The 17,278-nt window shown below is 30.5% G+C and overlaps 1 protein-coding gene across 1 annotated transcript; it reads left to right on the forward strand.

The window, feature by feature from the left end:
- Positions 1–5,543: 5,543 nt before the first annotated feature.
- LOC125857584 (uncharacterized) lies at positions 5,544–6,935 on the forward strand. The gene has a single exon (XM_049537196.1). It carries the CDS (start codon positions 5,616–5,618, stop codon positions 6,534–6,536), a length of 921 nt encoding a protein of 306 aa, XP_049393153.1. The 5' UTR covers positions 5,544–5,615; the 3' UTR covers positions 6,537–6,935.
- Positions 6,936–17,278: the final 10,343 nt, after the last annotated feature.

The raw sequence follows: 17,278 nt of genomic DNA on the forward strand, positions 1-17,278 counted from the left end.
ATCATATTTTTGAGTTGAGTATTTAATATCTGAGTTGAGTATCTTAGCCTTGAGTATTCCTTGAGTTGAGTAAGTTTGAGAAGAGGTAAGTATGTTTCCTTTTTATCAAGTTTCAAACTTATGTTTATGTTTTAGAATTCCCCTTACATTCTCACACATTCCACGTACTGAGCCATTTGGCCTGCATCTTCTCATGATGAATACACAGGTATTCAGGATCATCAACAGGAGCTTCGTTGATACATCTGAGAGTTCAAGTTAGCTATGGTGAGCCTCATTGCTTCCGGAGGATTCCATTTACTTTCAGTTGTTAGGAGGTCGTGGGTATTGTCCAGACTTCCATCATTGTCATTTAGAGGCTTCATAGATAGACAGTAGAGTTTTAGAAGTCTTCATTTATTTTGTTAAATATTTTAAAGACTAAAGTTGCCTTTTTATGGCGAGTTGTATATATTTTATTATACAGAGTTTTCTTTGGACTTAAAGTTTGTATTTAAGTTTTATGAACTTTTATTTCAGTTTTTAAGCTTTGTATGCTTGAATTAGTTTTCCGCTTGTAGTCAGCCAGGATGAGGGTTCGCTTGGGGACCAGCAATGGTCTTCGAGTGCCGGCCACGTCCAGGGTGTAGGCTCGGATCATGACATATATAGATTAAAACTCAATAATAATTAGACGTAGTTCACTAAATGAAAGTTCTTATTTGTGGCATAAACATTTGGGTCATGTATCCAAAGAAAAATTAAAAAGGATAGTAAAGAATGAGATTTTTCCGAATCTGAATTTTATAGATCTTGATATATATTTGGATTGCATTAAAGGAAAGCAAACCAAGCATACCTAGAAAGGTGCCACAAGAAGCACTCAACTTGTTGAAATTATACACACTGATATTTGCGAACCCTTTAATGTTCCATCTTTAGGTGGAGAAAAATATTTTATCACCTTTATTGGTGTCTTTTCACGTTATGAATTTATCTATTTGTTGAAAGAAAAACTCAAGCAGCGGACGCTCTTAAAGTGTACGTTAATGAGGTTGAAAGACAATTAGATAGAAAAGTGAAAATCATTAGGTCAGATAGAGGTGGTGAATATTATGGAAAGTATAACGAATTAGAACAATGTTAAGGTCCATTCGCAAAATTCCTTGAGAATGGTGAAGTAAGTGGGAGTGTTGAACGACAAAGTATGGAAATTAATGAAGTAAGGGTAAATATTCCATTGCCCATGAATGTACCTACTTCCGCACCAATCACAAATGTTGTTCCTCTTGTTGAAGAACACTCTAACAATGTTGAACAATATTTGGGTGAAACACTTCAAGAAGGAATTAACTCACAAGTATCTAACGCAAATGAACCATAAACAGTGCCATTAAGAAAATCGGTTATGATTTATTTGCAAGGGTCAGATTTTTACATTAGAATTAATAAAGATCCGGTTTCATTTTCACAGGCCATAGAAAGCGTTGAGTCTGATAAATGAATTGATGCTATGAATGAAGAGTTAAAATTTATGGAATACAACAAATTCTGGGACCTTGTTAAATTACCAGAAAGTTCTAAAAGAATCGGGTGTATATGGGTCTTCAAGACCAAACGCGATTATAATGGTAATATTGAATGATATAAAGCCAGACTTGTGGCCAAGGTATACACTAAAAAAAAGGAATTGAATATAAAGAGTTCTTTTCACCGGTCTCAAAGAAAGACTCATTAAGAATTGTTCTGACTTTGGTAGCTCATTATGATTTAGAGTTACATCAAATGGATGTGAAAGCTGTCTTTCTTAATGGAAACCTTAAGGAGGATGTTTATATGGACCAACCAGAGGGTTTCGAAACTAAAGGAAAATATCAAATGGTGTGTACGCTAAAGAAGTCAATATATGGACTCAAACAAGCCTTACGATAATAGTATATAAAGTTTAATGATACAATATCATCTTTTAGATTTAAGGAGATTACCGTTGATCGGTGTATATACCAAAAGATCAGTGGAGTAAGTTTATATTTTTAGTCGTGTATGTTGATGACATTTTAGTTGTTGCTAATGATTTAGGCATATTGTGTGAGATGAAAGACTTTCTCTCTTTGAACTTTGAAATGAAAGATATGGGTGAGACATCCTATGCGATAGGGATAGAAATATTTTGTGATAGATCACAAGGATTATTGGTACTGCTTCAAAAGGCTATATCGAAAGAGTTCTAGAGAGATTTAACATGAACAATTATTCAGCAAGAATAGTTCCTATTCAAAAAATGGGACAAATTTAATCTCATGCAATGCCCAAAGAATGTTGTAGAACGAAAAAAAATGAAATCAATTCATCCATCTTCTAATGTTGGAAGTTTGATGTATGTTCAAACTTGTACAAGACCGGATATTAATTTTGCGATCGGAATGCTAGGAAGATATCAAAGTAATCCTAGAATGGATTAATGAAAGACTGCAAAGAAAGTTTATGGCATGTTATGAAGCCACAATTCATGCATTATGGTTGCGGAACTTCATTTCAGGACTTGGGGTTATCGACACCATTACCAAGCCGCTGAAAATTTATTGTGATAATGCTGCAGCAGTATTCTTCTCCAAGAACGGTAAGTACTCCAAATGTGCCAAACATATGGAATTAAAGTACTTTACTGTTAAGGAAGAAGTTCAGAAACAAAGAGAACTGATCTCATGATTGCAGATCCGTTAACAAAAGGCTTACAACCAAAGACATTTAAAGATCATGTTCAAATAATGGATCTTGGTTGTACTTATTATTGATACATTTATGATATTTTTACACTCTTAGCTCATATTATGTGTTTCTGATATACATTAATGAATTTCTTGTTTCTCATAATGGTGTATACATTATTGTTTTGAGATATTACAAGATAAGTCTCTATGAGACATTATTATGGACCATAATGTTATATGTTTTTATAGCTTATGAACCTAGTATGATAAGTTGCTAATGTAGTAGTATATGGAAGGAAGTATGTAGCTTAAAATTTATGTACAACAGCCATAACTCGCATTAGTAGTTTGTTATATTGTGGTATGTATGATGGACATTACAGAAGAGATTTATTATACGCGCAACTAATGTTTATGAAATATTAATATGGTCATTGGTCAAGTGGGAGAATGTAAGAATTATTATTAATTATTTCTTACTTATGGCCCAAGTTTACTTGTAACCCAAGTAATATCATAAATAATATTTAATAAGGAATTAGATCTTGTCCTACATTGGTTACTTGATGGACATACCAGATTAAGTCATAACCTCTATAAATTGGTCCTCCCTCCACCCACTAGGGTTATCACATATTATCTACAATAATTCCATCGCTGACGGTTGTGGTAACATAAAGGTAGGGCAAGGAAGTAGAAACCAATTTACGACTAACGCTTCTGCTTCTCTCTGTGATGATGTCTTCCGCATCAGGTATGTGTCCCTAACAATCTCTATGTAAGATTATCGTGTTCAAGATCCTGATATTATGTATTAGAGTATTTAATCTTACATGATCCACAAGTTCAACTTATCAAATAAAACTCTTGTAATAAAACATCTCATAGAAGTTCAACTTATCAAATAAAACTCTCGTAATAAAACATTTCATAGAAGTTCAACTTATCAAATAAAACTCTCGTAATAAAACATCTCATAGGCTAACAAGACGTACAAATATGAAAATTTTGAACAAGATCTTTAGTTTATATATATTTATTTATTGAGTAAATAAATGTAAAAGCTCAAGTAGATAGTATAGGAAATGTCTGCAATTTATGTTCACCTTATTGAAAATAAAAGAAATGAATATAGAGTATGGTATAATGGTAAGTTACTTCATTTATATTTGAGTAAGATTAATCTTGACTAGAACTGAACACTGTCTATTTGTTCCTTGTGTTGTCAATTCAATTTATACCCAGTAAGGCAGTGAACAATATTCTGTCTCATTCTAAATAATGTTTATAAAAATCCAATAATCAAATTTTTACGTCAGTATAAATCAGTGTCCAAAGGGGTCATTTTTTAAATTTGTTAGTGAAATTAGGAAATAATACCAGAATAAATTGTGGATTTAATTTATTTTATGTATGACAGTACAGTTCTGATTTAGTAATTAGTAACTCTGGAATTTTTTTTATACAATAAACGTGATATTATTCCTATACGTACTACACTATAGGGTAAATAGTAATTATTTTGGAATTATTAATCTTGGGATAAAATAAAACAATAACACATTTGTCCTTCTTCAAATACATATTTTGTATTAGTACATGTAAATTAGTTTAAAAGCTTGTCTATACTTGATATTTATATAATATCATTTTTATTCATTTTAGTTCAATGAATCAAACATTTATCAAATAAAAATGTATTCATTAGCCAATTAATCTCATACTGTAATCTAGGCATTCTAATACTAGAATAACTTGTTCACCCATTAAGTACAAATATACCCTAAATGTAAGAAACTTTTACATTAATTATCAAACTACTTGTATTTATTGTATTTGTCGCTAATAATTTATTTTTTGTTTTAAAAAATTTAGTTTTAAAATTTTCACCTATAAATATTATTAAGTAAAATTGATAATATAGATCATTATTTGCACCAATAATGTATGTGATTTAATAACATAATGCATTTTCCTAACAAAGGTCCATGACCAATATAGATTATGGTGAGATGACAGATCATTCATCCAAACCTTGAATAATAAGACATGTTAGGATTGTTGTCTTCAAAAATAAATTATGTAACGTTTATAAATTTAATTACATCTCAATATAAAAATTGGATGAAAATAATAATTTATTCGTTTAAAAAAGATTGACATACTTTTCTTTTTAATCAGTTCTAAAACAATGATCTCTCGTGTTATTTTTGGCAATAAATCATCTTTAATTTTCCTTATTATATATTTAAGGCCACAATATTAAAAGATAATTTGATAAATTTTATATAGCTTTAATTTAAAATATTAAAAAAAAAAATTCTTTATTGTGTTAAATTTCATATCAATCATTCTTTTAAAACGGAGAGAGTAAATAAATGAGTAAAAAATGAAAAAACAATGGTCCATGCTCTTGTCAAAATATCAGTCCATTGAACCCACCATTTTTGCTGGTAGAATCTGCCGTCCACGTGGTGCAATCGTTATAGAGAGTCTAACGGGATTCTCTAACCATTGGACCACGTGTTCTTCTTCTCGAACATTCTCCACTATACACCTCCCACAAGACTACCCTAATAGGCCTACGTGTACCTCTTTTGATACCATACTAAACACTCCCTGGATTCTCATTGGATAGTACAAAACCGGGCCCATCCTAAACCCCTCAACCCGAAAGGGTTTTGTCACATGGGGCTCACCTTAACATAGCGCCACGTTATAACATTAGCCAATCACCTCTCTGCGCTGTTTCACCTCTCTTCTGCCACGTGTTAATCAACCCCCTCACACGCGTCCTCCCTTCTCTCTTCCCACTTATAAATTCACCTCCCCTCCTTTTACTCCTCTCTTCATTCCTATCAATATCAAAAGTTTATTACTCTTACAATAGAAATAGAAATCTCATTTTCCTAAAACTCTCCATAAATGGATGGGAGGGGAGGGTGCTGTATTGCTAGGTACGCAGGAGGTGCGTACGATATGTCAAAAGTGGATAGGATAATGCTTAAATTCAGACCTATCGCACCTAAACCAGCAGCAGCCGGTAGTTCTGTTTCCAGCACTACTACTACACCACAAAAGACTGAGGTTCCGGTTCGTACTGGACGGTGGAAGCGAAGGTATGTTAAGGAGAATAATAAAAATAGCAAGAGATCTAATAGCGGGAGTAGTCCTAGTGGTAGGAAAAGGAAAGCTCCGTCGCCTGAAGAAAATGAATCCAGTGGGAAAACGGTGTCTGGTGGAGAAACGGTAGTAACTCTTCCGTTGTTATCGGAGAGCCCTGAAAGAAAGGATCGTTCGGTTGACGTAGTGAAAAAAAATGCTCCGATCTGGTTGAGTTTTGGTGGTAACCAAGGGAATAATAATGGTCAGTTGCAGGGGTACGGAGGAGTGATGTTTCCTCAGCCAGTACGAGTAGTGGGGTCATGGGTAAAGGTAGAAAGCGTGACAGGCGCGTGGGTGGAAGGGTATGGGCTAGGACGTACGGATGAGGAAAAACTGATAAATCTGGAGCGGGACAGCTGTCCAGGTTTTATATCAGACGGTTTAAACAGAGTAAGGTGGGCCAACAAGGCGTATAAGGCGATGGTGGGTGAAGGGGCAGGGGAAGTGGTGGTTTGGCTGGTGATGAAAGATGATGTACGGCTGCCGGATAACAAATCCACGGCGGCGTTCACTTGCCGTGTTCGGGTTGTCAGATGCGGGAAGGAGAAGAACTCATTGATTCTTCCGTGTGATGTGTGGAGAATGGACGGCGGAGGATTTGCATGGAGGTTGGATACAGAAGCAGCTCTTTCCTTGGGGCGGTACGTAATTAAAGTAATATCAACTCCACCTGAAGGGTAAAGAAGTAAATCTATATGCCGAACCACTAATAATACTTGCCACCTTGTGCTTGTCTACGTATAGAGAACATGCACACTTGCATGTGCTTTTATCAGAAGAAAAATTGTGAATATCTTTATGGGTTTAGAACTGTTCTTTTTTATTTTATTTTTCTTGGTTTCTTCAAGGTGGGGTGTGGTTGGCGGCGGATTTACTTATGCCTAGTTGTGTGGTTTATGGAGATCGATGTTTGTTAGGGATACTTGTTGAAATACAGTTACTACTAGTAGTCGTAGTTGAACCATGGAAACAGATCATGATCTTGTAATCTGACTTTGTGCTTTTGTTTTCCTGTTTTCTAATTTAACATCTCACATATTTTGTTCAACTATTTTACACAATCAATTTGTCACTCTCCTTTATTTCATATTTTTTCAACAAATTGTTTGTTCGAGTATTATTATACGTTTATATGATTTGGGCAATCCTCTTTTAACTTTTTTACCATCCTCGCATCAAAGTTATTAATTTATAAAAATTAGCAACATTTGTATGAAGATAGACCAAAAACAGAACGAAAAAAGTAGTATATACTCTCTCTCCCTCTGTTTCAATTTATATGACACATTTCGCTTTTCAAGAGTCAAAACAATTTAAGTTTGACTGAGAATTTGCTTATAAAATTTTTAAATTTTTTAAAATGAAATTTATATATTTGTAAACTACATAAAAGTATTATAAGTCACAATAATTGATGATTTAAAATATTTAAAAGATATATGAAAAATTTACAATTAAAGATAGTTTTATTTGAATTTCGAAATTTGAAATGTGTCACATAAATTGGGACAGAAGGAGTAATTAATTTGATAATGAAGATAGGTTGGAGGAGATTGGATGGGAAAATGAACGTGGTTGTTCCTGTTAGGGGAATGTATGGCAATAATCCGGTGGTAATGAAATTTAATCCAGTTTAAAGTTGAGTGGAATCTGAGGTTATATTCTTGAGTTAAATAGTCTGTATTGACGCAGACTAATTTGAAAGAATTTTGAACTAATAACAGAAAATACATAATTACCCATTAAACTTCTACCTTTTTTAAGTAGACATCTAAAGTATGCGGGTCTTATTACCCACGAAATTATTTATATTCACGATAAATACACCTTTTTCAGCAATTTTTATTGCAATTGTGTTCTCACGAAAATTGAGCGCGTGAAGGAGTAGTATTACAGCCCCAAAACAGTGTTAAAATACCATGTGGTATTTTTAATTTGATTTTTCTAATTAATAAATTAGACCCATCTTCCCCAAATCACCATTAATAGCCTTTTAAGAAACCACCGAAAATTAAAAATCACCATTATATCTCAAATTTTGTATTTTAAAATGCGATAATATTAGATTCTATCTTCTTTCTTTTTAAAACTTAAATAAATAGTTTTCTCTTTCCTAAAACTTAAAGATCGAAAATAGTGATGCTAATAGATAAAGAAGGCGATTTAGGATAAAGATGATGATTTAAATTTTGATTTGATATAACTTCTAATTTTCATATTTGATTATTTGTCTCGATGTAATAATGATTAAGTAGTGCAATGATGGAGTGTTGTCACTATGATTTGTGGTGGTGGAATTCAAAAAACAAATTTAAGAAATCAGAGGCAAAGTAGAAATTTAAAAGAGAAAAAATTCAAAAAAGAAAAGAAAAGGAAATAAAATAGAAAATTAAAGGCACAAATGAAAAGAATTAAAAGTTAAATAGTGAATGACAGGTGGTAGATTAGGATTGATGCGTGATTTGCATCTGCCTTATTTCAACTGGAAATGACCGAAAAAAGAGGTGTATATGCTACTTTAAAATAATTTTGTGGGTAATAAGACTCGCACAAATTTAGATGTTTACTTCAAAAACTGGTATAAGTTCGATGAGGTAATTACGTATTTTCTCAACTAATAATTATACATCTCAAGTCTAATTATGTGTATTATTAAGAGTGGATATATAGAGGGCATGGACTTCGAAAATGGAAGTATTGGAGTATCTATCTTTTCACCTGTTTTTTCTTTTGCAAAAACTAAAATCCCCCCGGATGACCGTGGTCTGAAATTTTGTCAAAATATACATATGTACTCTCCGAATATTGTTCGTTGTTAAATTAAATAAGATAGGTCGAATGTATAAAACTATTTATTATTTCGGTAGTTTTAAATTATGTCATAAGTTGAAATTAAAAAGGAAGGTGGTATTGTTCTCCTCATCAAAAGGAACGAGGTATGTTGGGTTTTATACTCTTTTGTGAATGGAATACGCTGCGTGATATTTCTTCAAACTATATAATTATATATTATTATTGAAATGTGACTCATGCAATCACGTATCATCGGATTAATTTGTTTAGTTGTGGTGTGTTGGAATCCTTAACAAGAGGTCTCCAATTTGAGTCATGGTCTCGATCGCTTATTTCTAAATATATTTTAGAATATGCGACCTAAATTTAGTATGATCTTTAATATAGACTAAAAACGTTGGGTGAAAATCTAAATTTAGTTGAATCTACAATACAGACTACGAATAGGGTGAAAAAAAAAAAAAAACTTGTTGCTAGATCTTACTATGTTTTAGATTCAAATTAAGGAAGAAACAAATGTTTTAGTGGAATGGGGTGAAAAAAGAAACTTCTTCCTAGATCATACTAGTGGTTGGATATGCATATTTTAAATTCAAATTAAGGAAGAAACAAAACAAGTTGGTTGTTATATGTTTTGAAAAAGATGATGTAAAGCTTGCTGAGTCCGAAAGTCAAAATCATGCTGGTAGATTGTTCAAATTCTTATAAAAAGATGAACCATGCATCTTCTTTTCCTCCGCGCGATACTCTTCCACGTCAACGTAACCTGTAAAAAAGGAGTATGATAACGTGTCGGATGAGAGCGCATTGCAATTAAGATTTTAGCAGGCCTGAGGAAGAATTCATTTCACATTTCCAAAAAGTGGGTATGGGACTTTTTCCACTGAGCTCGCTGCTATGGCCCAATGGCATGTTGATAAATTCTGTCACGGCTCTGCTCTTTAAAAGACTTTTTTAATCTGCTTATTGACTTATATAATTTATCGGTGAGACGTAACAGTAGCGGATTCCAAAGTAGTATTGCTGATCATGCGACAGGTATATATATAATTAACCCCTTCATTTGCAAGTGTCGTTCACTGGGGACTACATATTTTGCATGCATGTATCTCTCTATATTATGTTATGTAATGCCAACTCGATAATCAATATATGGAGCCCTTAAAAGAGGGACGGACGGCGCTCGTCATGTGTAAAACTGTGGGGTAACTACGTTGTATAGCCCAGATGATTGGTGTTCAGGCGGCGATCGCAAATCTCTTATTTCGACTACGTGTCGCCTCTCGAATTAAATATACTATGTAAATTCAGTAGATACCCCACTAATTTTAAGCGGATAATTAATCTTTCATTAACAAAACGATGCGTATATATGTATGTGCCTTACAAAAGATCACTTGTACGGTACCATTTACGGTTTGATATCATGATTAGAGTGTATACTTTGATGATATCATTAGAGTGTATATTTTGATGGTTTAAACAAAACGGTGTGTATGTACATCTTATTCGTATTTCTTAAAATATTTTTAAAAAAAACAAAAATGAAACTTGGCTTTAAAAAGATTAGCTTAGTACTCGTTTACATTACCCCTCTAGATCTGTTCTCAATTCCTCTTTTACTTAAACTCGATCCAAACATATTTTATAACTGAATAAAAGAGGAATTGAGTTTTCTTTTGATCCGGTATGGATGGGTAAAAAGTAGGTAAGATCATTTTTTGGAAGTCATTCCATATATATAAAACAGAAAAAAGTATATTACTTTTTAATTGCAAAATAAAAGAGTCATATTTCCTATGTTCTGTACCCTAGTTTATGTGGACTTTTTTTCTTTTCAATCTATTTGAAAAGGTACAACTCGTATTAGTTATTTGTATTTAAATAAAAACATTAAATTTATCAATTTTATTTTGTTTTAAAGTTAAGTACTTTTTTTTATTTTTTGTGAGTAATCAAATAATTCGTATAAATTAAAATAGAAAAAGTAATATAGATCCTTCCAATCTTCTTGGATTTGATCATACTGGGTGTTTTTCTTCATTTTGGGCTGCGGAGAGTTGGCTGGCAAAGCCCTCTATCGTTATCCACTAACATTGATTCGCCTAGTCGACACCTGTAATCTAGAATTATTTGTGTCACCATGTATTATAATAAAAATTTATATTTAGATTCATAAAAAAATAGCGATAATAATATTAGGCAGTGATTTAAAGTCATTATATTTAGAAATACTAATCAAACTCAGCGCAAACTAGTGACTATGAATATACATATTATATTAATGACACACCTTTTTCTTTTTTTTTAAACCTGAGGATAACCCGCAGCCGCTACAATCTATGCCACAACCTCTGCCCTTTGGGTGAGCACTTTGTGCGCACTGGGTAAACCCCCCACTGTGTAATAGCATACAAACCACACAGGGGATGTAAACTGCACTAGGCATGGGCTTTTCGACTCAGAAGGCATTGAGGAAATCTAAAAATAATTTTTTTTTAAATGTAAAGCTTCAACCAGTATGGGCTTGCAATTTGCAAATGTATGGGCTTTTCGATTCGATGTAGTACAGCTTGCTGCATTAGTCCAGAAACAAGGCCCAACCTTTCCGACCCTTGTTATTGTTCAAAGAGCAACTTTCACATATAGCAAACACAAAATTCATATTTGTATGCTCTAACAAAGTTTGCATAATTGCGCTCCATAGCAAACATATATATGTATAATTCGCTATACATATACAAAAAAATAGTTGTATAATTCGCTATACATATACAAAAAAATAGTTGTATAATTCGCTATACATATACAAAGAAAGCAGTTGTATAATTCGCTATACATATACAAAAGAAAGCAGTTGTATACAAAAGATCAATTGTATAATCTGTGTATGTATAAAACGAGAGAAAGGCNGGCATGGGCTTTTCGACTCAGAAGGCATTGAGGAAATCTAAAAATAATTTTTTTTAAAATGTAAAGCTTCAACCAGTATGGGCTTGCAATTTGCAAATGCATGGGCTTTTCTATTTGTTCTCACGGACATGGGCTTTTCGATTCGATGTAGTACAGCTTGCTGCATTAGCCCAGAAACAAGGCCCAACCTTTCTGACCCTTGTTATTGTTTAAAGAGCAACTTTCACATATAGCAAACACAAAAGTCATATTTGTATGCTCTAGCAAAGTTTGCATAATTGCGCTCCATAGCAAACATATATATGTATAATTCGCTATACATATACAAAAAAACAGTTGTATAATTCGCTATACATATACAAAGGAAGCAGTTGTATAATTCGTTATACATATACAAAAGAAAGCAGTTGTATACAAAAGATCAATTGTATAATCTGTGTATGTATAAAACGAGAGAAAGGCAAAAGAAAACTGGGCAGGAAAATATTTGTATTGTATAATTATAAGTGTATAGGACGAAGATATATGTATTTGCATGTGTATATACAATTTTATGTCGCTTTATACAAACAGAAGCTCAATTTATACATTTCGTTTCTGTTTGTATAAGCGAGAGAGGTAAGGGTGGCGAGCGAGATTTGGGAGAGTGATGAGCGAGATCTGGGAGAGGGAGAGAGGGGAACGAAAATATATGTATATATACAATTTCCTCTCGCTTTATACAAACACAAACACATTTTATACATTTGTGTTTGTATAAAAGCGAGAGAGGCGAGCGAGACTGCCACCAAACGAGAGTGGCGAGCGAGATTCCACTAGGGAGAGTGACGAAAATAACAATAGTTTGTTATAGGGTATAATTAAATCAAAGTATATTTATAGCATTTAATTTTAATTAATAGTTTGCTATTATGTACAATTATCCCTTGTTCAAAGGGATTCTTAGTAAATGTAGCCAGAAAAAAAAAGAAAAAAAAAAGCCATGTATATAGGGAAAATTACGCAGCAAATATATACTAGATAATTAATTAACATAGTTGTAGTTTGCCTTACAATTCACGACATACTTTTAGCTATAATTATGCGGCTCAGCTTTTTAGTTTTGTATAATTTGCACGTTTGTATAATTCGGAATTCGTATGAGATAATTTGTATTATTGTTGACATTTCTTATGTTTGTAATTGTATAAATTCGTTATTTCGAATTTATACAAAAATAACTGAATTGTACAAAGGTACCTGTGAATTATACAAATCCGCGAATTATACAAACGAGACAGCTTAAACTATAGCTACAACCCGTAAATATGCAAACTATAGTTATGGACCATAATTAAGTTTATTATAGTGACTATTTGCGAAAGTTCCCCATGTATATATAATATGTCAATAGTTTTTTTGGGTAACACTGTTAATATTACCATAGACAAACATAAACAATATGAGTAAAAGCTAGAGAGCACCTCGATATCTCCTTATAACAGGCTAGATGATCACAATCATTAAAAAGAAATCATAAAACTAATTGCATGTTGTAATCTATGCTTTAAGGAGGATTTGATAGACTGATGTTACCATATCTATATAACAAATATATATGATACATAGTTGTATATTTCATATATATGTGTATATACGACATATAACTATGTAATGGAAATGTATATACATTTATATACATAATTTATACAGAATTTTATATTGTATTAGTCCATCTTCTTCAACGAAATAATCTTCTTCTTTTTTTCAATTCCGACCAATTCATAACTACTTTAGATATGAGTGAGTTTCTCACAATATTTCAAAACTTTTAAGCCACTTTGCCTGCAATACGTATAGTTGAGTTTTTTTTAATAAACATTGATTAAATTATTATAAGTTAGAAATTTATGGACATTTTATCTAATTACCCCTTATTCAAACCATTTAAGTAAACTAATGGGAGAAATTCTCAAGTATCCCTTTTCATACAAAATTAAGTTTTACTTATGATTTCAAAACTAAGCAATGTTTACCGCTCCTTAATAAGGAATAAGTTTTTGAATAAGTTTTATCTAAAACATAGAAATACTTTGATATTGTGTGCTAGAGTTTGAAGTTTCATAAGTTTCATTACAAAGAAATGTGGTAATGTACATATATCGATAATTTCTAAATTCAAATTTTTAAAAGTTTCACTATAAAAAAATGTGATAATATACACTTTAAAGGGCGTAATACTATTAATAATTTTTAAATTTATTTGTAAATTTCAGTTAAATACTAAATTATGATATATTTCAATTTAACATTTAAATACATGATAAAATATTGTTATTGGGTACTTAATGCGCAAAATTGAAAAAGCTTCTTTGCATGTTCTAATACCCATTATGTAAAAAAATAACCAATTAAAAATATATCACATCTTTAAAGTATTTGCACTAGTTTTAAGAAATGGTAAAACTAAAAAACATGTTTCAGTTAAGACGGATATGTATACGTAAAGAAAATATTTTACGTAGATAACTTATTATGTAATAGTTGTTTTAAGGATACATTTATAATTATTATTTTTTTAAAAATTTGAGTAAAAAATGTTTAATAGGAATACTTTATCATATATTCAAATGTTTAATTGCAACATATTACAATTAGGGTTTCTAAATAAAAATTACTAACAAATTTTAAGGGGTTAAATTCTTTATAGTACTCTCTTTATCCCAATCCATATAAAGGATTTTGACTAAGCACAAAATATAAAGATGATGTAATTAAAAAATCAAAACTTATAATCTAATACTCCCTCCGTCCCATTTTATGTGAGGTAGTTTGACTCGGCATAGAGTTTAAGAAAGAAATGAAGACTTTTAGAAACTTGTGGTCCAAAATGAATTATAGAAATTTGTGTGACTATAAATCATTTTATTAAGGGTAAAATAGTTATTTTATAATTAAATTGTTACTTAATATAAAAATGTGTCATTCTTTTTGAGACACACTAAAAGAAAAACAAGTCACATAAATTGGGACAGATGGAGTATAAGTTATACATATAACATAAGTTGAGGAGCTTAAAGTGAAATTGTTAATTCACTAAATAGGGAAAGGAACAAGTATCTATATAGCACTAAATTATTCAATATACCGAACTTTGACTGAAATTGATGTAATAATTTTGAACTTTGGGCACGACCTATTACCCCCTGGACTATTTAATAATGTATTTTAAGAAGACATCAAAATATGGCATCATTATAAATAGTAATTGGTCCAGCTGGACACTTATATATTTTTAAAATACACTATTAAATAGTGTAAGGGTAATAGGTCCTGCCCAATATTTGGTATTGTTACAACAATTTCCGTCAAAGTTCGAATATATTTCAGACTTTTTTTCCTAAAATATACATATATAATAAATGATGTATATTTATCCTAGTCGTTTAAGAAGAACAGAAAATTTGGAGGGCCGACCCATCCTACGTAATTTTCCGTACACTTTGTTTGGGTGGTTGTTATCTATTGTTTCATAATGTATCATTGTATATTGGTTTAATGAATACCATATTTGTACGTTTTCCGTCGTTATAAAATATCACATATTAACAATTTGTATACTAAAAACTATAAAAAAAGAAGAAGAAGTAAGGTATGAGGTAAAGGTACAATTAAAAAGTATGATAAAAGATAAAATAAAATTAGTAAATAATAAATAAAAATAAAATTAGAAAAAAAAACTTAAAATAACGATGTGACCATGAGTAGTATACAAAATGATAAATAAAAATAAAATTAGGAAAAAAAAATCAAAAAATAACAATGTGACCGCAACAAATCGATTAATACACAAAATGATATTTTTCGTCATTATCTAATGATAAAAAGTGTCCAATAAGGCAATAACAAGTCGGTTGTAGTAAGAATTGGCGCACGTGGCTACCCACCTTGGACCCACTTGCCGCGTCACGAAATTGTACGGCGTTTACATACTCGCTGATATAAGACTACACGTCACTTGCTTATTCATTGTCTTCCGCTTACTTGGAATTTGTTTTATCATGATTAAATACTAGTAAATTTTTTTGATATCATATTATTTATTTATTTATTTTATATCTATTTATTTAAGAATTATAAATAAAAAATAATAATTTTATTAGTTTACTTTGAAGATATNCGAAGGGAGTAATATTTTTTTGATATCATATTATTTATTTATTTATTTTATATCTATTTATTTAAGAATTATAAATAAAAAATAATAATTTTATTAGTTTACTTTGAAGATATTTTTTTGAATCATACAAATTTATTTACAATTTTTTGTTAGATATATATATTTTTATTAGCTGACAACTAAAGTTTGTTTTTTATAATACGTGAAATTTATGTTTTAAATTTGAGTTTATTTTTGAATAAATTTGTTAAACTATGTACTATTTATTTTTATTTTTAATTTTTTCACTATTTAAAAAACAAATAGTTCAATTTATTTATCATTTTTAATATATTATGAAAAGACAATTGTTTGTACATATGTATTTTAAAATTAATTATTTATCCGTTAAATCATTTTTCCAAGAACCAAATACTAAAAATAAATTAATAGGGATAATGTAATAAAAATAATCATATCAGTGTATATGTCAAATCCGAATTTGCCAATTATAAGTGATCAAATGGAGTATTAAATTGTTGAAATTCAAAGACCAATTTTTTTTTCCCTCGTCAAAAAAAGTCATACACACATATGATTGAAATTTAAGGAATTCTTTAATTGCACTTGTATTTCAAAATTGGAAAAATAATTTTAAAATGTTAAATAAATTACTAGATTTGTTGTTATTATGACAAATCAGTGTTTGAAGTTTGTTCTGTATGAGTTCAGACGCTATTTGTACGTTCATACTAAATATGTTATTTTGATTTTTATAATATGAAATTTGTGTTTTAAATTTTGACTTATTTGAAATAGATTTGGATGTTGATTCATGTGTGTTAAAATTTGAAGGAAAAAAAACTGACGAAAAATATTCAAACACATGGGTAAAATACTGATTATTTTTTACATGTACTTGAGTCGCACAAAACATATGAAAATTTTAGACATATATGATTGATTATTTAAGCTAATTCTTACATACAACTCATTCAAAAAATGTCTGAAATTAGCCTTTGCAAATTAAGTAAAACTTCAATAAAAAATGTATAAAAATTGTCATTATCGAGTTCACAACTTTAATAAAAGATATTCGAAATTAGTATTGATTAACTATATCAAACATCAAATTCTTTATAAAGCCATACTTTAGATAAAACACTTAAAGTTTGATATAAAATTTTAATTTTTTTTATCCAATATGACTAAAATAACTTAAAAAAACGAATAAGCTTATAAAAAATTTAAAAGGCAAACGAAAGATAAATATTGATCACAAAATTGGATATTTGTGCGCTTAGTCTATTTAGTAACCCACATAAGCTCAACATAAATAAGATCCGTCCGCTTAAATCAAAACCATTATACATTATTTGTCCATACTATTTTTTTTTTCCATGTTCACCTTTTGGGACAGAATGAACTGGAAATTAATAATGTCTTTCTGTTTGAGCAATATTTTTTTGTTCTGAATTGATACAAACAAGCTATAATTAATTTTAGATTTAAATTTAATCCAACTTTTTTCATTCTTTAACAAATATAAATTAGTAATAATTCAACTCCAATAATTATC

This window comes from Solanum stenotomum, chromosome 3 (genome assembly GCF_019186545.1).
Source record: "Solanum stenotomum isolate F172 chromosome 3, ASM1918654v1, whole genome shotgun sequence".
NCBI lineage: Eukaryota > Viridiplantae > Streptophyta > Magnoliopsida > Solanales > Solanaceae > Solanum > Solanum stenotomum.

Coding starts and splice junctions, on each gene's coding strand:
- LOC125857584 (XM_049537196.1), top strand. CDS start 5,616: ATGGATGGGAGGGGAGGGTGCTGTATTGCTAGGTACGCAGGAGGTGCG.